Genomic DNA, 26,648 nt, shown 5'->3' on the forward strand with positions numbered 1-26,648 from the left:
TGTCATCCACCCCAAACCTTAGCCTGACTAGACATGCCTATAGATGTCCATGCTGATGTGTCCAGGACTGCCCTGGGCACTCACCCATCTCCCAGACTAAATACCCCAGGTTCACAAGAATGCATGTGGCTCACGCCCCTCTGAGTGGTCGCACCTTTTCACTCCATAGTTCCTGATTACCATGGCCCTCGGCGCACAGGAAATCCTGCAGCAGACGTAGCAGCCACAGTGCCTGCTGGGTGAGGTTGGCCAAGCTTCCTGGAGGCGTCTCCTTGATGTCAGTCAGGGCTGACTCCAACATCATCTCTAGGAGGCTGGCCAAGAGAAGGACTCAGTACCTGCTTTGCACTTTCTCTGGTTCCTAGGCTCCCAGAGACCCACCACGGCCGGATCAACCCTCTTACCTGCGCTTGATACAGTCTGCTGGGCGCACAAGTGTGGCTGAGGCCCCCAGCTGCGTAAGCACTGAGAAGACCTGGCCACGCTCCCGCCACGCGGCTTCATCACTGCCCTCCACGCCCCGCCACGTCACTGAGAACAGCACATTGGTGAGCAAATTGCACAGCTCCTCTTCAGGGGTTTGCTACGGGTACAGGAGGGTAGTAAGGGCCACGGGCCGGGTGGGGAAGGGATCCCAGCTCAGCAGCCCTCAACAAACAGCCAGACCGTGCAGAGGCCTTAGAAAAATGGCACGGGCGCTTCAGTCACTGTCTGAACTCTGGGGAAAAGCCTGGGCTCTGCTGGATTCCGAGGAGGAGGGGAGATATTCATAAAGGAGTTCTCAGGGAGAAGCGGGGCTGGAGAGACAACTTAGCAGTTAAGAGCACTGGCTGCTCCTCTGCAAGAGACAGGCTGGCCCTAGGCCCTTTAAAGTCTGGGCCCTACATGGCTGTTCTCCTCCACTGTGGCCCAACAGAACTGCACTTGAGAATATCAGTCCTGATATCAGGCACACCCTTGCAGAGGTCACACTGCTAACCCTGCTTTTCTTAAGTGTCATCTCCAGACACAATGCAATGTCAGAAGGAGGGCCCACCTCACCTGGGGGTTGCTCGTGTTCGAGGTGTCATCCCCGCTGATGGTGGGCTCTAGCAGGCTTCCGTCCTCTAGCACATTGGAGAGACTGGAGCTGTGGCGGCCTTGGGCAGTAGGGAAGGGCCTCGGTCCATCCAGTGGGGAAGGTGTGCCAGGCTGGCTGGCTGGAGTAATAGTCCCACTGCTGCTGCCACCGCCAGCAGTGTTGCCTGAGCCAACACTGGCCCGTTCCAAGCCCAGGTCAAAGGGTGTGCTGAACGGGGAGAGGGCCTGGTAAAAGGCATCTGGGTCAGGGCAGGGGAACTCTGAGGGTAGGAAGACATCGGAAGACTCAGCAGGCAACTCGGTGGGCGGTGGGGACAGGGCTGGCTCCAGGGTGGTGGGCAGCTCTGGGAGAAAGCGTGGGGGACTGCTGGCTGTGGCAGCCTCTAGGACATACAGCCGGGTCAGCACGTTCTGCCAGCCAGCTTGTCGGGCCAGCAGCCGCACTACTTCTGGTTGTCCGTAGATGAGGTGAAACAGCTGCCGAGCCAGGGCACCAAGTTAGAGGCCGTCTGATTGCTTCCCGACCCTCATCCCAAGGTCTTAACAGTGGCGCCTCCAAAGACACCCCGATCCCAGGTAGGCAAAACCAACTCCAGACAGCAGAAGCCTTCTCTTGTCTTCCCCAAGCTTTTCTCCTGACTCACCTGACGACAGACATCCAGGCGGACGCTCAGGTCAGCCTGGAGGGACAGCTGTACCACAGCCAACAAATCTGAGAGATTCAGGCATTCTGGAGATGCAACCTGAGGGACTGATACAGTAGGAGGGAACTTTCTTGATCCTGTTACCCAGGGGACACCCTCTTCCCACCAGTCCCATTCCCCTGATAGGTGTTGCCCCTCTGCCTGCTGTTTTTTGTTTGTCTGTTGCTGTGTTGGGTAATTCTGGCAAATTCTGGGTAAGAATTCTACCACTGAAATGCATCCTCCCCTCTGTATGATGGGCCTCTTGGTCCCAACCAGGTCATACCTGCTCCCACAAACAGCTTGTAGAGACCCTGGCAGAGCTGGGGAGAGATGGTCCCCTCAGGCAAGCTGGCAACAAGACCCTGGAGACCACAGTCTCGAAGCCGGAGTCTTTGGCGGTTCCGCTCAGGTAACCGTTCATTCTGTTGCAGTCTTCGCAAGATCTATGTGAGGGAGACCAAGGGGCCGTCATCACGGAGGACTTAACATAGGATGAGAAGTCACTGCACAGGTGTGTGGCTCTGGAAGAGGTCCGTGGAAGTGGTTTATTCACTGGTGCAAGGCTTCCCTAGATTCCAGCCAGGGGCCTCAGAGAATGGGAGCCTGAGGTCAGGAGGGGGCTGGGTATACCTTGCAGACTCTGTCAGTCAAAAGGGGTGGTGATCTTGGCCGCACCAGCAGTGTGAGCAGTACCTCAAGGTTCCCTGGCTCTAATAGGAAGGTGGCCAAGGGCTCTTGTGCTGGAGAACCCTGAAGCAGGGCCAGCAACAGGTCCAGTGTGCCCACCACCTGAGGATACAGAATGTCACTCCAGGCTGGGTTCTCCAGATGGCCCATATACCTCTCACCCAAGCCTCACCCTCACCAACCTCCTGCCTACCTGGCCATCGTCACTGGTGGCTGCCAAAAAGCTCAACACAACCTGCATGTCATCCACTGAGAAGCTCCGAACCAGGAACTCTCGTGCCAGACCCAAAAGCGAAGTTTGTACTGTGTGTAGGTCATCGGCCGCAAGGGGGCGCTCCCGCTGTGGACTAGAGGATCCAGCAAGCAGAGCCAGCAGGTCAGAGAAGCAAGATTGGGGGGAAAGTGGGCATGTGAGCTGGGCAGCATGTCGTCCTGTCTCCAATACCAGGCACTACTGTGCCAGGCCCCCAACATCCACCTGGTGCCACCAGTCTAACCTGTAGTGCGTACGCAGAGCGTCGAGGATGAACTGGACTCCATACTTCTTCCGAAGCTTCTGTCTGTGCTCACGGACTATGCTAGACATGTACTGGATGTGACCTGAGTGGACATCACAGAAAGCTTCCTTCAGGGCAAGGCCATGCCTCTGCCACACCTCCCAGACACCATCACGTTCCCTCACACACCCCAGGGCGGAGCTCTGACCCTGTCAGATATGTCCCCTCAGATTACTGAGAGCAAGGCTGTGACTTCTTACCCAGCCCTGCAGCCAGGCCTCTTTCCCAAGCCCCTCACCTACCGAGGCGCACAGCAAAGTCACTGAGGGCCCAGAGGTGGAAGTTGAAGAGCACATGTTGGTAGAGCAGGTAGAGAAGGGGCCCGCCGCTATCAGCAGCCACCTGCTCCATCAGCAGCTGGGCAGACATGAGCACGTTCATATCCATGGCCCAGCTGGGGACCTGAGGGAAGAAGGAGCTGCGTGAGCTGTCAGCCCTGCCGACCTGCTGTCCCCGCCACTCCTCACAACCAAACCTGCCCGTTCAGGCGCCACTCAGATGCCACTGTCCAGGAGGGCTCACCTTACGCAGGAGGGCCCCTATGATGGCAGGTCCCTGGCACTGCACCAGGCTCTCCTGATTCACAGTGTGGCCCCGCAGGAAGTTCCGAAGCATCAGGAGAAAGGCAGCCACTGCATTCCTCTCCATCCGTTCCTCTGCCGACCACCAGGAAGAGGACAGAGGTTGGTCAAGGGCATGCCAAAAGCTACTACCTCACGCACACACCCCCCACTGCCACACCAGGACCTTCTCCCTCAATCCAGGGATGCAGGACTCACCCGAAGACTTGCCCAGGGGGAGGAGCAGGCCCTGAGTGTTATGGCCTGAGGTCAGTTCGGGTCCCACAAGGTCATGCGTTTCACCTGGACCTGCCTCGGCCTCTTGGGGCTGCACAGCTACTCGCTCCAGCAAAGGCAGCAGGGCACCCATGCCCCCTACACAATTCACCACATCCTGGGAGGAGGGAGCAGTGATGAGAGGGCTGTTCCCCACCAGCATCTTGCCTAGAAGCCTGGACTCAAAGTACGGGTCTCCTGAACTGGTCTCCCAAGCACCGCCAGAGCCCAGCCCTGCTTCCAACTAGCCCTATGCACACTGTATACTGTACACACACCTTCACATCCCATGTCTCCACCCTGTGCCCCGTCAGGCGGCCGTCCAGCCCATGGCCAGGAGACAGGTCCAGACAGATGTTCTTCTTACAGGCCTGGATCAAATGGAGAAGGGGGTGACAGAGTAAAAGTGGGAGCCTGAGGGCAGAACCAAAGGGCAGTGACTACTCCCTAGTCCCTAAATACCTGAGGTGAATAATGGAGGAGCAACTTGGCACCAAGCTCGTGCAGTTCACCCTCAGGCTTGAAGGGTGCTGGTTCATTGGGCCCTGCAGAGAAAAGGCCAAGCCCTTAAGACCTCGGGGCCTCTGGTCAAGCCCCACCCACGGCTTGCCTTCCCCAATGCCTGCCCAGGGGACAGATTCCTAGGGCTGCTACCTTCCCCTGGGCACTTTGCAAGTCTGATGCCCCGGAACTGGGACGATGGGGTAGAGGCTGGGACCAGGGCAGGGGAATGACAGGCAGCAGGTGCTACATACCCAGGATGCACAGGACCCGCAGGGCAGGGGCCTGCAGGGCTTCATGGAAGATGGCCACAGTCCCTAGCTCACCCTCCAGAGATGTGGGGCTTCCCCACCGAGTGTCCTGGGTGCCTGCAAGGGTGGAGCTGATGCTGCCCTCCTGCAGAGGGGCCCCCAGGCCAGACCCCCAGCCCAGGCCTGTGGAGGCTGGGACTGACTGGGAGCGAGTGAGGGAGGGCTGAGTGTGAGGCCAGGCAGTGGGGAGCCCTGTGGTGGTCGTTGTGGTGCGGTGGCCAGCAGAACCGATACAGCAGGAGGAGAAAGGCTGCGGGGTCAGGATTGGGAGACTGGTCAGGTGCCTGCGAGTCCACCTGTATCCAGCTTATGATGACTTCCAAAACCATGGAGAGTGCAGGCTGAAGACACACAGGGGTTCCAGTCCACACTGGTCCAAGTCCCCCCACCTGACCCAAGCCCCCACAAACCCTGTGCAGCTCACCTCACTGAGGGAAGGGAAGCGGAGAGGCGCTGTCTTGACCAGATGACCATCTTTGAAGACATTGACCAGGTTCTGACTAAAGGGTCGGCGCCCAGGCACATGCACAATGGCCACACAGTGCTGTAAGAGAAGCCATGGTGACTCAAGCCACACTTGAGCCTTGGCGTCCCCCATTCCACGCAGGCCATGTGAGAGGGTGCGGACTCACCCAGGCAGAATCAGCGAAGGACACTTCAGGCAAGCTCAGGGTTACGTACTCCTTCCGCGTGCACACAGCTACCACCAGGGTCCCAGCTTCCGTGAAGAAGGCCTCAAACCCTGAGCCATTGCTGGTGAAGAAGCTGAGGGGGGGGCAAGCCAATCATGCCTGCTTCTTCCTACTCACCCTGGCAGTGGGTCCCTGGCCCTGGGCAGTTACCCACCTGTACAGTTGTTTCCGCTGGAGAGGTCGGCTGGGAGCTGAGGTAGGAGCTGTCTCTGTGGGGTGCAGACAGAGCCAGGCATGGAAGGTGAAGCCGGGTCCCGGCCATCGCTGAACAGGTGGTACCATGATGCCTGCCATGCTAGGTGTGAGGTCAAAGTAGCGCAGGGCACGAGCAGGACCCCGGTGTCGGGCCATGCCTGACAGCGCTCGGATGATGGCACCTGCATGTTGAGCCTTCTGAGATTCAGTTCCATGTGACTCTGAGTCCAGACCTGGCGGGGGGCGCAGCAGGCGACGCAGCTCCAAGGGTCTTAGAGACACTTGGCCCAAAGCTTGCAGCAACGCTAACAGCTGCTCCTGGCAGCGGGCTCCCAGGGCCATCCCGGTGCCAAGTGTCTCTAGCAGGTAACCCACCAGACCTGCTTGCACACAGGTGGCACGGCTGGCAGGGCAGCTGTCACAGAGCCACCAGAGGCGTTGTGCCAGGAAGAGGCGCAGCTCAGCTGTGGGCAATGCTGGCAGCCACTGCATCAGCACCAGCACTGGCTGCTCATTGCGGATTGGTGGGGGCGGGTGCATGCTGTGGTCACCCTCCACAGCCTGTAGGTGGAAAGAATGTGACAGTCCCAGGTCACCTGTGGCCCCTTGCCAGCTGGAGACTTCCTGTTGCCTATAGTAGGGGAAAGAAACATGTGCCACCCCATCTTGGTGCCTTGCCAAAAGTGCATGGATGATCGTGGCCGCTAAAACAAGTACTCAGCTTGTTCCAAGCCCCTAACTATATGTTCCTGGAATGAATGTTCTGAGGTCTAGAGTGTAGGGGTCTCACCTCAGGGCACTGACATCTATGACTGAGCCATAGCTCACATTGCACCGGCCACAGTTAACAGTCTTCCAGGCTAGGGGCCTGCCTCAGGCCAGCTGACTTTGGGACCCAGGCCCCCACCCAGTCCTCACCATGTTGAGCAGTTCCTGCAAGAGCCGATGAGTGGGGGGCCCGTGGCTCTGCAGGACCTCCTGCAGGTGCTGGTAGCCAATGCGCTCCTTGAACACCTCCTGAAAAGTAGCGTGGAAGGAAGCAAAGTTGTGGATCTGTGGCCAACTCACACCCATGGGGACCTTCCACTTTTGGAACTCTTTGTCTAGCTCTGCCTGTAGGTTACAGTACAGAAAGGGACAAGGACGACATACAGGATGGAGGAGTAGCATATATTTATCTCAGAAGGCTATAGATGGTGGTCCCAGCTTCCAGGACACACTGATAACCACACCCACCAAGCATGTGGAGCCACACCCCAGAGGTGATGGCAGTCATGTGCTCTCTAGGGAACAAGATTTACAGGCCGGTTTTGGAAACATGAGGACAACAAACTCCACCTCCGACTCCTATCGCAGAAAGTCTGAAGTATTCTCACCTTGGCCGAGGGGGAGCCACTCATGATGCAGGTGAGCACTCTGACCACGTGGACTGCAATGGCGTCTGTATCCTGGTCCAGCACCTTGAGGTAGAGGGGAAGTCAGGAGAAGCAGCTGTCAGTACCTGGTAGTAAAAGGGGTGCAGGGCCACGCACACCAAGGTCCAGGGCATCTGCTGGATTAGCAACCCCCAGTGAACACCAGGCCCTCTCTTGCCCCACAGGCTGTGTTGCCCTGAACTGGAGTGCTCTCAGAGCAGCTGGGCAAGACTACCTCTGGCAAAGAGGCCTGGGAAGAAACTTAGGCTGGGAAAGGATAGACCAATGGTGCAGACTGCCTCTGTGTCCTCCCCCATGAATTTACTAGTCCCCACATCCCACCCAAGTTAGACAAACACATGCAAGCAAGCCATCAAAAGTGTGCCATCACCCATGATGATTGACAGAGATTTAGGGGCTTAGGGGCAATCAATCACAGGGCATTAGAGCCAGAAGAACCTTCGAGACCTCCAAGGCCTACCCTGTCTCCCATCCCTTTCCAGCCTAGCTGAAACTAACAGTCAGAGGCACACTGCTTACTCCCCTACCCATTCTGGTTGAGAGTTTGACATCAAGTGCTAAGACATGTTTTAGTCCTGTGGGCCCTTTGCTCCCAGCCTTACCCAGTCCCCCTGAAAAGTGACCTCACACAATCTTCCCTTCTCCAGGCCTATCTCCTTATCTGGTAATAAAATTGAGGGTATGTGTGTGTGTGAGGGGGTGTCACCTAGCCCTGCCTGATTTGGAGCTGCATGGACAGGTGGACTCTCAGAAAGTCACCACAGGAAATAAACATGAGGCTGCTCCATAAAGACAAAGCCAGGCCAGAGGCTCTAGAGGTTGGGGGCCCAGGTGTGGAGCCCCCATCTGATACCCCACAGCTTCTCCAGCCCCTATGGACAGTGAGGCATGGGATACATTATCAGGGACCAGATCTGTTTAGTACAGGACTCAGGAGCCACAGAAGAAATGGCCCCTCTGGGGACCCCTGATTACAACCTAAGCGCTTAGTGTCTGTACTTGTGTCTTCTTCTGAGAGGGGGTAGAGTAGGTGGTGAAGGGTTTCGAAGGGTCCTTCCAGCTACATCCCAGCACCCAATTCTAACACCAGGCAAACAAGAGACCACGTCCACTCCAGTCTCTAGGGTAGGGCCTTGGAAGGGTGGGGTGCAAAGAGGGCATGGGAGAGTCACCCTTGCTGCCAGGTATGTCAAGCCTCAAACATCTACTCATCCACCATCCTAGAGTACAGGAAAGGGTCAAAGAAGGAGCCCAGGGTGGGTGGCTCAGGGCGGTACCTTCTGAACATCGGGCTCAGTCAGTAACCGGGTGGCCAGGTCACTGTCCCCCTCAGGGGGCGCCCGGGCCTGCAGGTACAGCTGTGAGGAGGGGCAGAGTGGAGGAGGGAGAGGAGGAGGAGGAGGAGGAGGAGGAGGAGGAGGAGGAGGAGGAGGAGGAGAGGTTAGAGCAGGACCAGGGGTTGCTGCCAGGGCTCTGCACCAGTAGGAAATGGCCTACTGGGTCCTAGGCAAAGTTCTCCTATCAGAGTGGGGCCAAAACCCAAAGGGACAAACCCTGTCCGGGTCCCAGGCCCTCCCAGTGAATACAGGCCACAGCCAGGTTTGCTCAGCAGAAACCTGGGATGTCTATGTGATTCCCCCTGGGTTCCAGGCCTCCCTGCCCCAGGTGAAACCCCACCCACCTTGCTGTTTTGGATGAGGCGAATAAGATGTTCAAAGCAATTATTGCTAAGGAAGGTGGCTTGTAGCACTGGCCGGTCCTCACATGTCAGCATCATGGGGATAGCATCTATGGAGGGGTCAAGGTCAGACTCCCCTACAAGTGCTCTCGCACACCCCACCTCTCCTGCTGCCCAATCCTGCCTTACCACCAGTACATGGACATTCCCCTCCTCAAGGGCCTGGGGGCCCATACCTACCGAGCATGCTGACCCGCAGGGTGACAAGGGCCTCTTCAGGGCCTGAACTTGGACTGGCTGGCCAGTCAGCATTAAGGATGTGGAAGTAGCCCTCAAGCAGGGCGCGGAGCTCTGGTCCTCGGGGCGGTGCTCGGCTAGCGTGCAGGACATGCACTGCGCCCACCAGTGCCTCCAGGGCCAGCAGCACCTGGCTTAGGTCCTGAGCTGGGCCTCGGCCACAGCCACGCACCACGCCTAGCAGTCCCTGCACAGAGCCGGCACTCACAGCTATCTGTCCGTTCTCCTGTGGGTGGGGAAAGATGGCGGCGGACTCGCATAGGAGCAAGGTGCTGAGAGAGCCACCCTTGGTCCACGGGCTCTCTACCCAGCATACCTTTCCTCCTGCGAGGACAGCACCAAAGAGGTGAATGAGCCGCAACAGCAGCGTGGGAGGCAAACAGTCGGCATCCTGCAGGCTCTCTGAGTAGTGGGCAGAGCAGGACAACGTCAGCAAGGTCGTGGGGCTATGGGCCAAAGGACTGCACAGGAGGTGGGGTATCCCACCATGGGGGTGTGGGGTAGAAGCTGAGCCTGGCAAAAGCCCAGACTTGAGGAAGGAAACCTCCCCTGATATGGGCCTAAAATGACATGGCTGTATGGTAGGGGGATGGTTCTTGAGGGACATGTGGTCCAGCCCTGAGAGCCTAGGCAGCTTCCTAGATCCTTATGTCCCAAGATGGCAGTGTCCCGGAGTGACACACAGCCACTGTGCTTTCCCACAGAGACACAAGGTTTAGCTTCTCAGACACAAGTCTATTCCTTCTCCCACTGTGACAGTGGAGCTTCTGGTGCTCTGCTCTCTGTACTGACATTTCCCCTCCCCCACTGGGGACTTCTAGGGGCTTTCATGGCCTCACATGTGGCCTTGCTTCAGCCAAGCCGGACCAGGTGTCAGGCAATGAAGAGAAACCTAAAGGACAAAAGGGTCCCGCCGGAGTCTCACTGTGCAGCACAGGTGGGGTGGGTGGGGTTGGGGCCTCCCTGCAATGGGACTTTTGAGTCAAGACCTAAGGATAAAATTGTTCTATAAGGAGAGAGGACACAGCCTGGGCCAATACCCTGAGGAGGAGTAACTGGTGACATTCTAGGGATTTGGGGACAGAAGTGGGAAGGAATGAGAGTCAATCCTGAGGATATCAGGTTGCCACTGAAGGCTCCTACAAATGGGAGGAAACAAATCTAGGTGGTTCTAAGAGTGCTAGGCTGTAGGAAATGGAGCAGGCTTCCCCAGGGATCTCCCCTCCTGGGGTCATGGACAACTGACTTGTTAGACTTTCCAAAAAGAGTCCACCTTCCCACAGCCCTGCTTGTCTCTGTCCAGTCACTTCCCGCTCTGACTACATCAAGTGCTACCTGCTGTCCCTCCAATGAGAGGAGAGAGAGAAGGCCCAGGGAGAACTGCTGTCACACCTTTAATCCCATCATTCGGGAGGCAGAGGCAGGCAGATCTCTGTGAGTTCCAGGCCAGCCTGGTCTACAGAGCGAGTTCCAGGACAGTTTCCAAAACAATACAGAGAAATCCTGTCTCGAAAAACCAGAAAAAAAAAAAAGCTAGGGAGAACAAATGGCCAGAGGGGCTTCTGGGCGACACACCTCCAGGAGTAAAGAGTGAAGAAGTAGGTGGAGAAAGCTAGTGCAGAGAGGCCTGAGGAGGACAGAGCCTAGATAGGAGAAAGCTAGTACAGAGAGGCCTGAGGAGGACAGAGAGGCCTGAGGAGGACAGAGAGGCCTGAGGAGGACAGAGAGGCCTGAGGAGGACAGAGCCTAGATAGGGGTTACCTGGGCAGAGAGAACGGGCAGGGGGTGAAGAAGGTACAAGTGTCTGGGAGGAGCCAGAGAGAAGGAAGATGGGAAATTCAGGGGACAGGTCAACACTGACCTGATAGAAATTCCTCATTCCAGCCTAGGAGAAAATGTCTTTGCCCAAGCATGCCCTTTCTCTTCTCTCTACCCCTGCTTGCCTGCTGCAAGTTCCTGACTCTCCCAGGCCAGACCACCAGGGAGTCCCTGTCCAGTGGATGGCATTAGGGAACCACAGGAAGGGGACCTAGGTGTGGGGGCAGGACTGGGTGGAGCCTGACCTTGGAAGAAGGCTCCAAATTCGCAGGGTAAAGCAGCTGGAGGGAACTTGTATTTGCTCTTCTCCTTGGGGCTGATGACTTCCCTGGGGGTGGGGGTGGGGAGAGTTGGGGTAAAGCCCGCACTGGGACCCATCTGCTGAACTCTCACCTCTGCTTGGTCAAGTCACTGGCCATTCTCCTCCAGCCTGCACACAGGCATCCCATCCCTTTCCTTTGCCCGTCCTCCTGGAGGTCACCCTGCCTAAGGGCTGGGTCTCACCCACTGTGCTGGCGCTGCCAGGTCTGGTAGGGGTCAAAGAGCCCCTCGCAGAGGAGCAGAGCATGCAGGGTCACATTCTCCAGCCGGGTCCTGTGGTCCTCCTGTGATGGGGATCCTTTCAGCTGAGGTGTGGGAGAGAGAGGGGCATCAGCCAGCCATACCTGCAGTAGCCCTATCCACCCTATCTGGGCAGCCCCTCACCTCAGCCATCAATCCAGTGAGCAGGGCCAGCACTCGGGGCACCAGTACCTGGCCCCAACCAGCCTCTACATTCTCCAGGTTCCTGGGGTGGGGGAGAAGAACAGGAGAGGTCATGCTGATGTCCTAGGCGGCCCTCACTCCCTGTCCCTGCCCACCCTCAGAGGACACTAGGGAAAAGCCACCTGCAGAGAATAATGAAGAGCTTCAGCAACAGCAGGGCCTGCTCCAGGTCGGCCTGGTCCAGCTGCTCCACCAGCAAATGCAGAGCATCTAGCGGGAGCAGGGGGACTTCCACACCTGCTTCCTCTGGCCTGTGAGAAGGGAGAGGTGCTGAGTGCCAAGGGCAGCCTACCTGCCTGGCCCTGACCTCGAGGCAAATCCAACCTTACCTTCGAGGTTCCAGAGAGGATAATGAGATACTCTTCTCGAAGGCACCCACAAAGGCCTTCAGCCATTGTTGCAGGTAGCCAAGGTCCTTCTGTTGACAAAGGATTTCAAGAGAATGAGAGAAGAGACAGGAATGGCAGGTGGGGTGGGTCCCGGAGGACAGGAACTGGAAGGTCACACTCAGAGGACTGTGGTATCCACAGGTCACCTCCAGGACCTTGTCTGCTTCTCTCAGTCCATTCAGTCTTTGTTCCCACCTTTCTATGACTGGGACCCACGCAGACCTGATACAGGCAGAGGAGGAGCCTAAGTGGGGTGTGGCTATGGTCCACACTAGGGCTGCTGCTGATTTCCCATTCAGTAGCTACCCGCTCTCTAGCCAAAGCTTTGGGGTGTGTCCTGCCCTGCCACCTTCTCCAAGTTCTGCAGCCACCACCTCCTGAGAACCTTCTGGCACTACGTGCACCAGGATGCACAGGCACTGCTGGATAGGTGCCCAAGTCACACGGAGACCTCAACACTACAGCATCCTTACACAACAGCCCGCCCTTGCCCTGAAACCTCCACCTGCCCTTGCTGTTTACCTGGACCCCAGGCCCCAAAGCTGGTTCCATGGGCAATAGCGGTGGGTAGTGGCTGAGCCAGTGTATGGGCGCCGCCAAGGAAACTATGGTGTGAACAAAAAACGTTTCCTCCGCCCTGGCTGGGGCAGGAAGCGCAGAGTCACGGTGGGGGAGGGCAGCCGCTTCCTCCCTGCAGACCGCAGGGATGTGGAAGGGGCCCCGGGGCACCCTGGGCTGCAAACGCATTATGGGCAGGGCCTGCAGCACATGGGGTGGGGGTCACCCTGCCCTGGGTGCCATCTTTGCTGTTGGGGAGCCAGGTAACCGTCATTAAAGTAGCCACATTTCCCAGCTTGGCTTGAGACCTCAGCCTAGGGGGAAAAAAAGCGCAAGCCTCCTCCTATCCCTGTCCCTCACCAGTACCTGCCACCCACCTGGACTCCACAGGTCTTTTGCTCAGTGACACTGCTAGCAACTTGCCCTCATTAGCCCTAACTTAATGCCATTTTCAGGACTTGAAAGTGGGACCTCCCCCAATATGGAGCCCAAGCAGCTGCCCCCAGAGAGCAATCCACCTTTCTCAAGTCAGGGAGGAGATGAGAACTACAACAGAGAAGGTCAGGAGAAGTCAGTGCTCGCAGGGCCCAAGGTTGCTTCTAGGGGTAGGGACCTCATACCTAAGGATCTATGGAAAATGTATTGAGCAGTGGCTCTCAACCCTCCTAATGCTGCGACCCTTTAGTACAGTTCTTGATGTTGTGGTGATCCTAACATTAAAATTACTTTCATTGCTACTTCGTAACTGCAACTTTGTACTGTTATGAATCGGAATATAAATATCTGTGTTTTCGGATGGTCTTAGGTGATGCTTGTGAAAGGGTCTTTTGATCCCAGAGGGGGCGTGACCCACAGGCTGAAAACTACTGTTATAAAGGCTGACTGGTTTGTTTGTGCTACCTGTAGTAATCTCCTCCCATGTAGCTTGCCCTGACCTGGATGCCAGCAGAGCTGGAGCAGCCCCCCTACAAAACCTAGCGGGAGCAGCTATCCACTGTGTCTAGATGTCTTCCTTGCTGATTTTATCCATTATTTATATTATGTGTGAGCATGTCTGTGTGTGTGTGTGTGTATGTGTATATATATATGAGAGAGAGAGAGAGAGCACACATGCATGTATGTGTTTGGGTGTGGGTTCATCTGCCCATGGTGTGTGTGTGTGTGTGTGTGTGTACCCCAGAGATAGCTGTATGTGTCTATCACTCTCCACCTCATTTTCTTGAGACAAGGTCTCTCACTGAAGAAGAGCTCACCATCTGGGTTACACTGGCTAGTCAGAGAGTCCCCAGGATCTGCTGGTTTCTGTCCCCAGTATTAGGTTATATGGCATACTTGTGATGCCATGCCCAGCTTTTACACGGGTCCTCATGCTTGTGAAGCAAACACTGAGTCACCTCCCCCTGGCCTGTTTTTCTGAGACAGGGTCTCACATAGCCCCAGGAAGCCTTGAACTCTCTAAGTAGCTAAGACTACTCTTGAACTCCTGATTCCACTTCCTGAGAACTGGGACTGTGGCATTCACTACACAGCCCAGCTTTTTTTTTTTTTCAAAGCTCAGGCAACCTAGAAAGGGGCCACAGACATCACGAAGTAGGACATTTCTGTGACTTTTTATCTGTCTTGTTACCTTTGTTCGCCTTTCCACATCTTTCTGCAAGTCTCCTTCCCTATCAGCCAGCAAAAAGACTAGATGCCCGGACTCTGACCCACCCGAGAAGACCAGGTTGGATCTGGAGGATTACCCTAACGGCTCATGTGAAGCCTGGTCTCTAACACAAAAGTGTTCGAGTGGGGTTTTGGGGAAGTAACTGGATCAGGAAGGCTCAGTCCATCTCAGTGGGTTACCCATTGATAGGCTTATAATCTGATGGGCTACTGGGATGGAGGAGCAGAGCCATGGGACACTCTAGGAAGCTATATCTTGTCCCTGAATACTCATATCTGGCCTGTGCATGTTCTCCCCCACCCCGCCATGACTATCCTTGCTGGTGGACGCAAGGTAAAGCAGCTTTCCTTCCTCTGTTGTGATACTTCTACCTTGTCATAGGCATGGAAGCGACAGAGTCAGACCACCATGGACTGAAACCTCCAAAACCACGAACCAAAACAACCCTTCCCCCGTTTGAGGTGGCCCTCTCAGACATTTTATCAGAGCACACCAGGGCTCTGAGCCTGTTATAGGTGGGGAAGTGGGAAACCTCAGAAAAGTCTCATCTCCATCTCCAGCTATACCTTCTGGGATAATGCAGCCAGGTCTTTGCTTTAGGCTATGGGACCTGGCCATTTGGCCCTGGCTCCTCTCCGGTGACCTTATAGAATCCTTCTGGTTTCAAAAAGGTCCCAACATTGGGTTGGGCAGATGGGTCAGTCAAAATGCTTGCCACATATCCATGAAGATCTGTGTTTAGATCCCCAGCACCACAGAGAGTCAGGATGGGCTGTACATGTTCTTACCCTCAGCACCTTGGAGGCAGAGGCAAGCAGGTGTGTGACTCTGTGCTCTAGGTGCAGTGAGAGACTGTCTCAGAAAATAAGGTAATGTGAGTCATTCAACACACACACATACACACACACTAGCCCAACACTGTCTTCCCTCTTCTATCCCTAACTATCAAACCAGTCTTCTCTGACCCAAAATATGGGAACCTAAATCCCCAATTGACCCCTCCTCACACCTAGAATAAGTGCCCAGCTGCTGAGCCTAGCCCGCTTTCCACCCTCTGATTACCCTGTGGCCGACTTCTACACCCCACTCTACTGCCCCAGTGACTTAGGCTTGGGGTAATTAAACAGGAATTTCCATCTTCCTCATGGCCACTCCAGTTTTCTCTCCCTTAAACCACACCCTTGGCGTGTCTTGTCCTGTGAACGATCTAGACTGGGCTGAGCCAGCTTCAGGGCTAGGGCAATCAAGGCCAACTTCATGGGCTCTGAGGGGAGTGAAGGAGTCAAAAGCACAGAACCAGTGACGGGAGCAGCTGCCAGTCCCTCTCTTCTGGGCATCACTCCTCCTCCCTAGGAGGCCTCACGCCAGCTCTGACCCCAAGGCCATTGCCGGAAGCTATAATGCTAAATATCAGAGTCTCTGCTGAAACAGAGGTCAGAAGGTAGGGACAGGGAGGACAGTGGACAGGGAGGGTCACAGCGGTTGTGGCTGCAGAACTTGAGATCTGTACTCCTCCTAACTTAGAGCCTCTGCCTCATTGGCTCCTCCAGTCCTTTCTAGTTCTTAGGACAGATGAGGAACACCACACAGACCAAGCCCACCCAAGAGCCCTTCAGCCTATGAGGGAATACTTGGGTCTTGCTACAGGGGAGAAAATAGAGGTCACTGTCCCTAGAAGGACAGATAACAAACCATCATCCCAACCTGTCCATAACCAGCCCTGAACACATTCAGAGGATATTCGGAGGAAGAGCTCCCAAGAGCTAGTGAGGCATAGATGGTTCCTGGTAGGCATGAAACTGCCCCTCTCCTGGAAGTAACTCAGGGAATGTCCCTGTGGCATGTGGAAGGGGATTTCCTACCAGAAGGACAGGGGCCACTAGGCTGCCTGAAATCACACTGCCCGAGGCCATGGGAACAAGCCTAAGCCCAGCACAAGAGTCCAGCAGAGATCACCGTCACCACTCAGTCAGTCAGTCACGACCCTGGCATAGGCTCCCTCTTCAGAGCAAAGCAGTCATTTCTCCCACATTTAAGGCTCCCCAAATCCACTAGTTCAAGGGCATGGCTTGCTGCTCCCACCCCACAGGGTGGTACACATTGTATTTCCCACATGTCCTCTTCAGAAACACCCTCAGTCAGAACCAGAAACCTCTGAGGACACAGCCCATTGCTGCTGTACGGGTAGGGACACTCATGGTGGCTGAGGGTATGAGGTTTTGAACCCAGGCAGGCCCTGTTTAAATACTGCATAGCCTGTTACTTAACATAAAACTCTCTAAGCTTCAATATCTCTTTTTGTGGAGTCAGGGGGACTTGAGAAGGGTCTCACTATATAGACCAACTTAGCCTTGAACTCATAGAGAGATCTGCCTGCCTCTGCCTCATGTGCAGGGATTACAAGTGCACCACTATGACCAGCAAAACAACTACATGTGCTCAGTGGCAGTCACGTCATCCAGCATTGCACAGGGTGGGATGTCTGGGAGCTCCAAACCAGGGGCTCTGATCAGCCCAAATTCCTGGCATTCTAGGGCAACCCCCCCATCCCTGTCTATAAGTGAAAGCAAGAGGCATTCCATGGCTCAATGCAGAATTGAGGCCTCTAGGGCAATTCCCACTTTGATGCCTTAGGCAGGAAAGGTAGAGTGTGATCCCCAGGGAAGAGCTCAAAGCAGTAGGGAGAGTGATCACAGTTCAATACTGGGTGATCCCTTTCAGTCAGAGCTACTTCCACCTCCAGGAGCAGACAGGAAGACATAGGGTTGGATAGGTCTGGACAAGAAGCTTCTCAAGGCACAGGCCTTTAATCCCAGCACTAGGGAAGCAGAGGCAGGTAGATCTCTGTGAGTTCAAGGCGAGCCTGATCTACAGAGCCAGTAATAGGAGAGGCTCCAAAGCTACACAGAGAAACCCTGTCTTGAAAAACCAAGAAAAAAAAGGAGAAGAAGAAGGAGGAGGAGGAGAAGAAGAAAGAGAAGAAGAAAAGAAGAGGAAGAAGAAAAAGAAGAAGAAAAAGAAGAAAAGAAAAAGAAGAAAAAGAAGGAGAAGAAGAAAAAGAAGGAGGAGAAGAAGAAGGAGAAGAAGAAGAAGAAGAAGAAGAAGAAGAAGAAGAAGAAGGAGAAGGAGAAGGAGAAGGAGAAGGAGAAGGAGAAGGAGAAGGAGAAGGAGAAGGAGAAGGAGAAGGAGAAGGAGAAGAAGAAGAAGAAGAAGAAGAAGAAGAAGAAGAAGAAGAAGAAGAAGAAGAAGAAGAAGAAGCTTCTCAACCCTAAAATCTCCCCTTCAGCATCAAGAGGGGAGAGGGCAATGTCAGGCCAAAGGTGCAGGCCACTGGATGAAGTTGAAAGATGGCAACTCTTCCAGGGCACAGAAGCAACTGAGCATTGAGCACAGTGGTGTAAGTGCCTGGATGTCCAGGCAGGTCTCTGGGCCCTTACCTGAAGCAGTACTAAGGGGAGTGGGTCTAATTGGTCCTCATAACACACTTCACCACTTAGCCATTTTCCTTGTCCTATCACTATGGAAACTGAGAATTTCCTGCCATGGTCCCCATAGTAACTGACTCTGTTTCCATGGGGATCCCACACTTCTCCATCAGCTCCTCGGTTGTCATAACAACCCCAAGGATATCAGCTTTTCCCCTCATGGGCTCTATGCTAATTTTTCTATCACTAAAGTTCCTCCTCCTTCAAGTGTCTCAGCAACAAAAGCAGAGAGGAAGAAACTCCAGTTGCCCCTCAGGTGTGAAAGGGACCAAGACATCTGCCCAATTAAGAAAGCAAATAAAAGCCAAGCAGTGGCCCACGCCTGTAATCCCAGCACTTGGGATGCAGAAGCAGATGGATCTTTGAGTTAGAGGCCAGCCTGATCTACTGAGCAAGTTCCAGAACAGCAGAGCTACACAGACAAACTCAGTCTCAGAGAGGACTAGGAATCTGAGTAAGTCAGTAAAGTGCTTACTGCACAAGTGTGAGTTTAGAATCTCCAGCACCCACAAAAACCAGGGGTGCATTTACAGCTTCAGCTCTGGGAGGGGAAGGAGTCGGGTGTGTTGGTGGACAGATCTCTTAAGCTCACTGGCCAGTCTAGTTTAATCAATAAAATGGAGGCCTGGCGAGATGACTGAGGAGATAAAGGTACCTGTCACCAGGGCTGACAACCTGAGTCCAATCCCTGGGACCAACATGGTAGGCCTCCTCCTGGATGTTCTGGATGTTATCTTCTGACCTTTGCATGTGCATTTTTAAAATGTGCTTTTAGAAATTAGATGCAGCACTTAGGAGGCAGAGGCAGGCAGATCTGAGTTCAATACCAGCCTGGCCTATATAATCAGCTCCAGACCATCACGGGCTACATATTAAGACCCTGTCTAAATAAATAAATAAGGTGGAGGGACTAGACATGACTCAGTGGTTAAGGGCACTGGCTGCTCTTCCAGAAGACTATTCCCAGTACCCACATGGTGATTTAGAACTAACTATAATTCCATTTATAGGGGATCTAATGCCCTTTTCTGGCCTCCCTGGGCACCTGCCATGTATATGGTACACTGGCATACATGCAGGAAAACACCCATTCACAGAAAATAAAAGTATATAATTAAAAAAATTAGCCCGAGAACAATTGAGGAAGACATATGATGTCTTTCTTTGTCCTACACATGAACACACACATGTGTATATATTTATACACACACAAGCACACACACACACACACACACACACACACACACACACACACACGCATGCGCACAGTAAACTGAGGTCCAAGAAGAAATAGGACCCAGCTAAGGATCTTGGGGAGCAGAGAGGCCTGGTCAAGTTTCCATGAGGCAGGAGAGATCATGGGACAAGGATAAGAGACCAGAGAGAAAGGTAAGCAAGACTAAAGAACGTCTATTCTGACATCATTTGAGTCCTTCCTCAGTGGCATAACTGGGAATTCAGCTTGGGTTCCCTGCCATGCTCTTTGTGACCCTCAGTGGGTGGGGGCTAGTGAGCCACACCACTGCTCCAAGCCGCTAAGGGGCTGTTCATTTGCATGCTATTTTGCATTAACTTCTACATGTTTGCCAAGGGCCAGTCTGCCAGGTGCTGTCCCCCGCCTGGTCCTCTCGTGCTTCTATTTCTTCTTTGAGGGTACCCTCGTAGATGTACCCTACCATTCACCATGCTGGCTCTGCCCTGCTCCCTACTTCTGACAACTGGCTGTTGCTTGTGACCAGGCTGGCCTGGAATTCACAAGAGATCAGCCTGCTTCTGCCTTCCCAAGTGCTGGGATTAAAGGTGAAGGGGGGGGAGCAGACAGACAAGCCTCCATGCTTGCTTCCTGTATCTTCCATTTCAGTGTGTTCATTCCTGTTGTTCCTGGCCTTCAGCCCTCGAATTCCCAACTCTGCCTGCTCTGGCTAACCTCCTGATTGGTCACTACCCTGGGCATCTTCTCATCCAGTCATCTGGCTACACCCAGGGAACACTTACTGAATGTTCGTTAGGTTCTGGGAAGCTGTGGAGCGGTAAGCACAGCGAGGATTGAGATAGGCTCCAGACAGGGGGAGTTACAGGTGTTGTCTCAGGTAAAGATCCACCTGAGGTAGCTTTGGTGGCTAAAGGAACTCTTCTGATGACCCCCTTGGATTCCCCAAGAGAACCTGGAGGAACTCCAACTAAGTAATACTCAGGATCTCTTTGATACTGCCTCTCTTCCCAGAGCCCACCAAGATGGCAGAGTCCATGTAGGTGAGAAAGAAGGCAATCTAAATCTGGGGTTCTTTAGGGGAAAGGAAGGGCAGGAACCAGCGAGCTTCCCCCTGTCCTCACCCAGACCCACAACTGGGGAAACAGGTTTGCCAGCAGATGGTAGGTGGCTCTTGCCGCTGAAGGGAGGGGCCACCTGTGTTGCTGGCTGGGTGGCTGGTGACTGACGAAAAGGGTTTATTTTCTTTCTTTTTGAGACAAGTCTCAAAGTCTAGCCCAGATTGTAGCCCAGACTTTTGGCAATCCTCCTGCCTCAACCTCTCTTGTGTTGGGATCACAGGCATGTGCCATCACGCAGGGTCTCTTAACACCAGTGGGCTCCATCCTTACACACCCCAGGACATAAACACAATGGGTCTCTAGCGGCACTATCTCGCCTTCGGAGCCCAGCACCGAGGGGTGGGACAGTGTTTTGGAGGCAGGCAGGAAGGCTGTGCTAGGAGGCTGCCTGGCTTCCTCTCCCTAGGCAGCCTGACCCCACCCAACTCCTGGGTTCACTCTCACATCCTGGATTTATTTGTTGGCTCGGTCCCAGGCTGCCCCCTGCCTGTCCAGGCTTCCAAGACTGCAGGCAGCCAGCGTGTGCCCCACACCTAAGTCCTACTCTAAGAGGCTCCCTGGGAGGAGGTGGGGGCATAGCAGACGGGAGTGCTAACATCCCATCACCACACAGAGCTCAGCCTGGCATCTATGAAGGGGAACAGTCCTAGGAAGCTGTACCAGCACATCTCCAGCAGCCTAGCCCCCGCCTGAAAAACCAACAGTGACATCTCTTCCGATTCATCACCTGGTTTGAGCTCTCTTCACCCGGTCATCTCCCTTGAAGATGGAGACAGCAAGGCTGAGCCCAGGGGAAGCAGGCTTTTCTGACCTACACCAGCCAGAGTGGCTCCCTCTCTACAAAGTCCAGGTGGCCCGAGGGCAAGATTGTGTTGATTTACCGACGGGGAAATAGAGGCTTACAGGCGCAATGAGCTTGGGCTGGGTTACCCTAGGTGGGACTCTCCTACATACCACCAGCCTAAGGAGACTAAGGCAGTGTGGCCCCTAAGACTCAGACCATCAGCCAGTCTCTTCAGAGGGCCAGGGTTGAGCATGAACTCTCTCCGTATCCCCGCTCCCGGTGACAAGCTGTCCAGGGACATACAATGGACCATTGTGTCCAGGGCACACCTGAGCTAGGCACCTAGTGCCAAGCAGGTGCAAGGAGGGAGGCGTGACCCCGGATCACTGCCTGCTTCCAGTGCCGAAGGAAAGTGGAGCTTCTGTGTGTGACAGTCACATGGAATTTGAATCACAAGAGTCACAGCCCCTCCCGAGGGTCCCTGTCAGACACCCTTCCTGGCCTCCCCCTGACGACCCTGCCCCCTGAAGAATGGGGAGGTAGACTAAGGTTGCCTCAAGCACAGCAAGAGTTCGGCACTAAGTACTTCTCTGGAGGAGTCTAAGGTGACTAACGTCTGATCTACAGTAAGGAGTGGCACCTGCCGGGTCCCCCAGCCTACATGACATTCTAGCCACGACCACCTATCGCAAATGCGACCTTCCGGCAAAGCATCCTACATGCAAACCGAGTCCCTTTCTTCCCAGGTCTCAGTTTACCCAGTTGTGAAAGGGGTGAGGCGTGTCTGGCCAGGACAACTGAAGTTGCACAGTGTCGCTGGGGGACTTACAGTACAACGCGCGCCCGCGAACCCTGCCCCTGGCACAGATGCCCGAGGCAGCCGGCCGGCCTGAGGACGCACGTGTGTGCGGGGCAGGAGTCCCGCGTGTGCGCGCCTATCTGCGGCCGGGGGTGGGGGGTGTACCGGGCGCAGGTGCAGCAGGCACCGCGCGCCGGGGATCTGGGGACCTCGCGGGTCAGGGGCGGGACGGGCTCACCTGCGCGTAGTATAGCAGCCACAACTCGTAGAGCCGCTCCGAGGCGGCCATGGCCTGACCCGGCTCTGGCCCTGCTGCGCGCCACCTGTCGCCACCTCCTCCGCGCCGCCCGCCGGTTGCCCCGGGCCAGGCCCATGGGCGGGAGGGCGTCACTCCGGGGCGGAGCGGCTCTGTACTGCTGGGGGAAGTCCGCGGCTCCCGACCCTGTCGCGCTCAGCCACCAAGGTCTACACGCCCCTCCTCCTCCTCCTCCTCCTCCACCTCTCCGGGCAGGCCTCCGCCTGGCTTCCTACACTAGGCAGAGTGTCGCGGCGGCGGCCACCGCCCCGCCTCTCCCTGGACTGTGCAAAGGGCGGGGAGTCGTGCTGGAGGAGGAGCCTGGGGTCAGCGCGGCCCGGGAGGTCGCGCGGAGCCCCGCCCCCGCAGGCAGAGTCCGTTCCGAGCAGGATCATTTCTAGCTCCCGGCTCGGGGGGGGGTGCCCGCCTTCTGAGTCGCCCGTCCCGGGACACAATCTATCACACCTGGAATTACCGCGTTCCAGGAAGGGACTGCGGACTGCGGTTCGCGTGGGGATGAGTAAAGGTCCTACAACAAATACTAGTAACAACCTCGTCCGTGAGGACCGCTTGTGCGCTAACTACGAGCACGGCTCTGCTCTAGCTCACGGAAGACAGGGGCCACCTCTAGTTCCTGCTGAGTGTCGAGCTGGGAGGGAAGGATCACGAGGAGTTTAGGACACCTCCAGCCCACTCCCTCTAGGAAGCCGGAATTCCCAGCTGCTCCCTTGGAGGCAACCCTTCCTCCCGCAGCCCAGCGCTGGCTAGTCACCTTTTATTCCTTTGGCCTGAGGGAGAAGATGCCTCGGGGGTTCCTCATGCCTATTTTTATGGATGGAAAAACCGAGGACCCGGCTTCGGAATGAGGATCGCAGGGGCAGCAGGGACCAAGGATCTAGGCTGACTCTTTGCTGGGCCTCTGTCACCACCACCCTGTCCCTTCCCTCGTGCCCAGACTGCTTGTGAAGTGAGGGGGCCCCTGGGGTTGGATAGGACTCGGGTTCTTTGTCAGGAGTGGGGGAAAGTTTGCTAGGTCCAGACAGGTTCTATCAGTCCCAGGAACTGGCCAGTCTGGAGGGCTCTGGATCTTGAGTGGCCAAGAGAAGGCTGACTTTGTCCTTATTCCTGTCGGGTTTGTACTCTTGGAGCGGGCGGCCCTTACATGTTGGCCTTTTTTTTTCTAGCTCCATGCATCCTAGTCTGAATTTCCACGTCCTAAGCACGGACGGCCTATACAGCAGTCGGCCACCCTGTCTCCTACTGTGAGGGAAGGCCCTGGACAGAACCAAGACCGCCCGGGAGGACAGTGAGGTTCAGTGGCGTTTGAAGGGAGCTGGGAGGGCGGGAGGGGCATTCACCTGCGGACCAACCTTACAACACACGCTCCAGACCGGGAGCAACGCTGCTAAGGCGCTAGTCCTCCCCTGGGAAGGGCGGCAGCAGGGGCATGAAGCGGGTGCGTGCATCCGTGACCATCTGCCGCGAACTCTTCACACACTGGGAGGGAGGAGAGAGTTCTGTGGCGCCTAGCTGGCCCTGGTTGATGTTTGCTTTTCTCCGGAGACCGGAGCCTGACCCTGAGTAGGCTGCCGCTCCAGAAAGGGCTGAGAAGTCATTCTTGAGTTCAAAGGAAAAGGCCATGCAGCCAGGCCCCGAGCTGGGCAGGTCTGGAGCAGAGTGGACAGGGAGGCTTACGAGCAACTCATCAATCAGGCTGTGGACTAGGGGAGACGCTGCCCTCGGAGCGAGGCGGGAACCAGAGTGGCCACCCAGACTGCCTGGGCCCCTGAAGTGCTGGATTGTAAACGCGCGCCCCCGCACCCGGCCCAGCCAATGCTTCTCAAGGCCCCCAGAAGGCCCCGCACAGGCGGGTGAGGATGGGTAGGCATTCCAAGAGGGCCGCCAGGAGGCAAAAGCGGAGCAATCGACTCACTCTACCCTCTCCTCTCAGGTCTGAGTCGGCTTGCTGTCTCACTGACTCGGGCCGGACAGACAGAACCTTAACGCCTCTGCCCGGATCCAGCCGGCTCACTCGCCGGACAGGTGGCTCCGGAGCAAAGGGCGTGTCCTCCCGTAGCAACTCAGCGCTGATTGGCTTTCGGGGCTTCCGGCTCTCCATTCCCGTCCTTGGATTGGCTATAAAACACTCTTCTACTCACTGGGCCTGCGCGAAGCGGGGAGAAAAGGCGGGGCCTCGGGTAAGATGGCGGCGGCTGCTGCCGGTGTGGGCCGCCTTGAGGAAGAGGCGCTGCGGCGGAAAGAACGGCTGAAGGCCCTCCGGGAGAAAACCGGGCGCAAGGTAAGGAACGTGGAGTGAGAGCCGCAGGCATAGAGGCCGGTGTTCTGAGTCAGAGCGGGAGGGCTGAGGACGAGGGAAGCACTATACTCAAGGTGCGCGTGCGCGAGCGAGTGGCGCATGCGCAGTAGAGCGGCGCTGGCCTCGGCGGCTGAGATAGGCTCGTCTCTCCAGGGGCGGGCCTCGCGCGTGCGCTTTGGGCAGTGGTCCTCGCGCGACAGCTGAGAGGTGGCGCGCATGCTAGTCGTTGCAAGCGCCCCTTCTAGTTGCACATGTTCGGGGGGTTCGTTTTTGCACGTCTCTGGTTGCCTCGCCGGCCCGGCCTTCTGCCTGACACTACCTTCCAGAGCTCGGTTAGGTAGGACAGCCGAGTGACTTCGCTGTGCACGTGCAGCCGGAGTCGATCCGGCCAAAGTCCAAAAGCTGCAGACTCCGAAGCACCTTCCTTTCGTTAGCCCGGATTCATCTCTACTTGCTGGTCTTTTCAAAGTAATGACGAGGGCAAGCTCTGGAAGTCACTACCCATGTGCAGACTTCCGCCCTGTTACTCGACGCTGTGCTCTTTCACTTCTCCAGTGGAGGGATAACGCATTCACTTTTCGTGGGTTATTTTGAAACCTAGTAGCGAAAATCAGTCATGAAGGGACCCAACAGGCTGGAAGTCGTTGGCTCTATTGTTATACAGGCAAAAACGGTGTCCATTACTCAACAAAATAAAACAGATCTGACAGAGATGGGAGAAACCAGAGACTCCGCTTGCGATTTAAAAAACAAAACAAAACAGATTGGTCAGTCTCGGTTGGCTTTTGTTTTCCTTTCGGAATAACTGTGTTCTGTACCTCATACTACACTGTGAGAAAGCGAAAGGGGAAGTAGTTGAGAGCGAAAGCTGACCAAATGGGCTTCTGCTTTTGTTGGCAGCCCGGGAGAGCCATCAGATAATTGTCTTCCAGCGCCTGACCCAGGGAAGCTCAGGCTTGACCCTAATCCTCATCTGTCACTCTGCCTTACTTAGGCAAGGTTTCTTCTCTAACCCGAAGCTTGGTGGTGTTTCTTTTTTGTTTATTTGTTTTTGGGTAGGCTGGCAGCCAACAAGCCTAGAGATCCTCCAGTCCCTGCCCTTCCACAGTGTTAGAGTTATGGGCAAGTGCAAGCCTATACCCAGGTCCTCTTAACTACTGAGCCATCTCTCTAGCCCTAGCAATGAGATACATAGAGATAAATGGTTTTTTGTTTGTTTGTTTGTTTGTTTGAGATGGATTTTGCTGTATTGTCCAGGCTAACCTTGAATTTAGGATTCTTGTACTTTATTCTATCCTGAGGAGCTGGCATTACAGGCAGATGGTACCTTGTCCAGTTTTACATTATTTTGAATTGCGTAGCCTTGCAGTAAGTTTTTGTTGTTTGTTTTTGAGACAGGGTTTCTCTGCGTAGCCCTGACTGTCCTGGAACTCACTCTGTAGACCAGGCTGGTCTCAAACTCAGAGATCCTCCAACCTTCCAAGTGCCAGGATTAAAGGGGTGCGCCACCACACCTGGTTTGCAATAAGTTTTGAAATTAGTTTCTTTTCAAGATTGTTTTGGCCACTAAGGTTCACTTAAGATTCCCTATGGAACTAGAGATGGTGATGCACGGTTGTTACCCTATCAGTTGAGAGCCTTAGGCAGCAAGGCTGCTGCAAGCTTAGGCCAACCTTGGATGTACATTGAAAGGAACCCTCTCTCAAAAGAATAAAACAGAAGATTCCATCTGAATTTTGGAATGAGTTTTCCTGTTTTGTAAAAAGCATTGTTGAGATTTTGTAGGGCTTGTCTTGAATCTAAATCACTCAGGATAATGTCATCATGTTATATAAGTTAAATTTTACTAGTCCGTGAATATGGGATGCCTTTCTATTTAACTAAGTTGTTTTTAGTTTCTTCAGCTATGGATGTTGTTAGGCTTTTTTGGTTTTGTTTTGTGGTTGTCTTTGCTTTGTTTTTGTTTTTGTTTTGTCTTTGCTTTTGAGATAGGATTTTTTGGAGCCTGAGATTGTTTTCAAACTCACCAAGCAGTAGAGGATGACCTTGAATTTCTAATCCCTCTGCCTCCAACCTCAGTGCTGGGATTATAAACCTGAGCCACTAAAATGGATTTTTACATGGTGCTGGGGACCTTTTGAATGTATGCTAGAATTGACCACTGAAGTGGTCTGGGTTTTGAGGATTCTATCTTTTCTTTGGCCAGGAGGAGCATGTACTGTTAATGTGAATTTGGGTGTGTAGGTGTCTAGATACATGTCAATATTAGGTGCTTTCTTGGTTTCATTCTGTCTCTTGTATATGTACATGTGTCTGTAGTGTGTATATGTGCACATGTGTGCATGTGTGTTATGCTTTTGGAGACCACAGGTTGATATCAGGTGTGAGATAGGGTTTCTCTCACTGTATTCATGCTCAGATAACCTATGCTAAGCAAAATAAGCCAAACACAACAGGATATCTGCTATCTAAAGAAGTATCTAGA

The 26,648-nt window shown here is 54.7% G+C and overlaps 2 protein-coding genes across 5 annotated transcripts in view; one reads left to right on the forward strand and one right to left on the reverse strand.

The window, feature by feature from the left end:
- Nbeal2 (neurobeachin like 2) overlaps window positions 1-23,887 on the reverse strand; it is a 32,041-nt gene extending 8,154 nt beyond the window's left edge. Inside the window, exons 1-30 of one of the 4 annotated variants that reach the window (XM_013117001.3) lie at window positions 23,780-23,887; window positions 23,217-23,343; window positions 11,869-11,957; window positions 11,662-11,790; window positions 11,480-11,561; window positions 11,279-11,400; window positions 11,020-11,102; window positions 9,273-9,358; window positions 8,900-9,182; window positions 8,663-8,769; window positions 8,259-8,339; window positions 6,922-7,005; window positions 6,464-6,562; window positions 5,505-6,106; window positions 5,291-5,423; window positions 5,083-5,202; window positions 4,602-4,908; window positions 4,309-4,391; window positions 4,125-4,217; window positions 3,790-3,964; window positions 3,533-3,666; window positions 3,253-3,412; window positions 2,951-3,053; window positions 2,647-2,800; window positions 2,397-2,555; window positions 2,050-2,209; window positions 1,725-1,831; window positions 1,042-1,557; window positions 405-583; window positions 155-314 (exon numbers count right to left, since the gene is read on the reverse strand). In XM_013117001.3, coding sequence (XP_012972455.1) covers window positions 155-314; window positions 405-583; window positions 1,042-1,557; window positions 1,725-1,831; window positions 2,050-2,209; window positions 2,397-2,555; window positions 2,647-2,800; window positions 2,951-3,053; window positions 3,253-3,412; window positions 3,533-3,666; window positions 3,790-3,964; window positions 4,125-4,217; window positions 4,309-4,391; window positions 4,602-4,908; window positions 5,083-5,202; window positions 5,291-5,423; window positions 5,505-6,106; window positions 6,464-6,562; window positions 6,922-7,005; window positions 8,259-8,339; window positions 8,663-8,769; window positions 8,900-9,182; window positions 9,273-9,358; window positions 11,020-11,102; window positions 11,279-11,400; window positions 11,480-11,561; window positions 11,662-11,790; window positions 11,869-11,957; window positions 23,217-23,312 — 4,686 coding nt within the window. In that variant the 5' untranslated portion in view covers window positions 23,313-23,343; window positions 23,780-23,887. Of the gene's footprint in view, window positions 1-154; window positions 315-404; window positions 584-1,041; window positions 1,558-1,724; window positions 1,832-2,049; window positions 2,210-2,396; window positions 2,556-2,646; window positions 2,801-2,950; window positions 3,054-3,252; window positions 3,413-3,532; window positions 3,667-3,789; window positions 3,965-4,124; window positions 4,218-4,308; window positions 4,392-4,601; window positions 4,909-5,082; window positions 5,203-5,290; window positions 5,424-5,504; window positions 6,107-6,463; window positions 6,563-6,921; window positions 7,006-8,258; window positions 8,340-8,662; window positions 8,770-8,899; window positions 9,183-9,272; window positions 9,359-11,019; window positions 11,103-11,278; window positions 11,401-11,479; window positions 11,562-11,661; window positions 11,791-11,868; window positions 11,958-21,789; window positions 22,180-23,216; window positions 23,702-23,779 lie in introns of those variants that run through there. The other 3 variants (XM_005074988.4, XM_040739592.1, XM_005074990.4) reach the window with 3 other exon arrangements.
- A 132-nt stretch (window positions 23,888-24,019) lies between these two features.
- Window positions 24,020-26,648, forward strand: part of Ccdc12 (coiled-coil domain containing 12) — a 52,310-nt gene continuing 49,681 nt past the window's right edge. The window contains exon 1 of the mRNA XM_005074991.4: window positions 24,020-24,145. Coding sequence (XP_005075048.1) covers window positions 24,050-24,145 — 96 coding nt within the window. The 5' untranslated portion in view covers window positions 24,020-24,049. The remainder of the gene's footprint in view (window positions 24,146-26,648) is intronic.

The sequence above is a fragment of the Mesocricetus auratus genome, unplaced genomic scaffold (genome assembly GCF_017639785.1).
Source record: "Mesocricetus auratus isolate SY011 unplaced genomic scaffold, BCM_Maur_2.0 Super-Scaffold_100691, whole genome shotgun sequence".
Classification (NCBI taxonomy): Eukaryota; Metazoa; Chordata; class Mammalia; order Rodentia; family Cricetidae; genus Mesocricetus; species Mesocricetus auratus.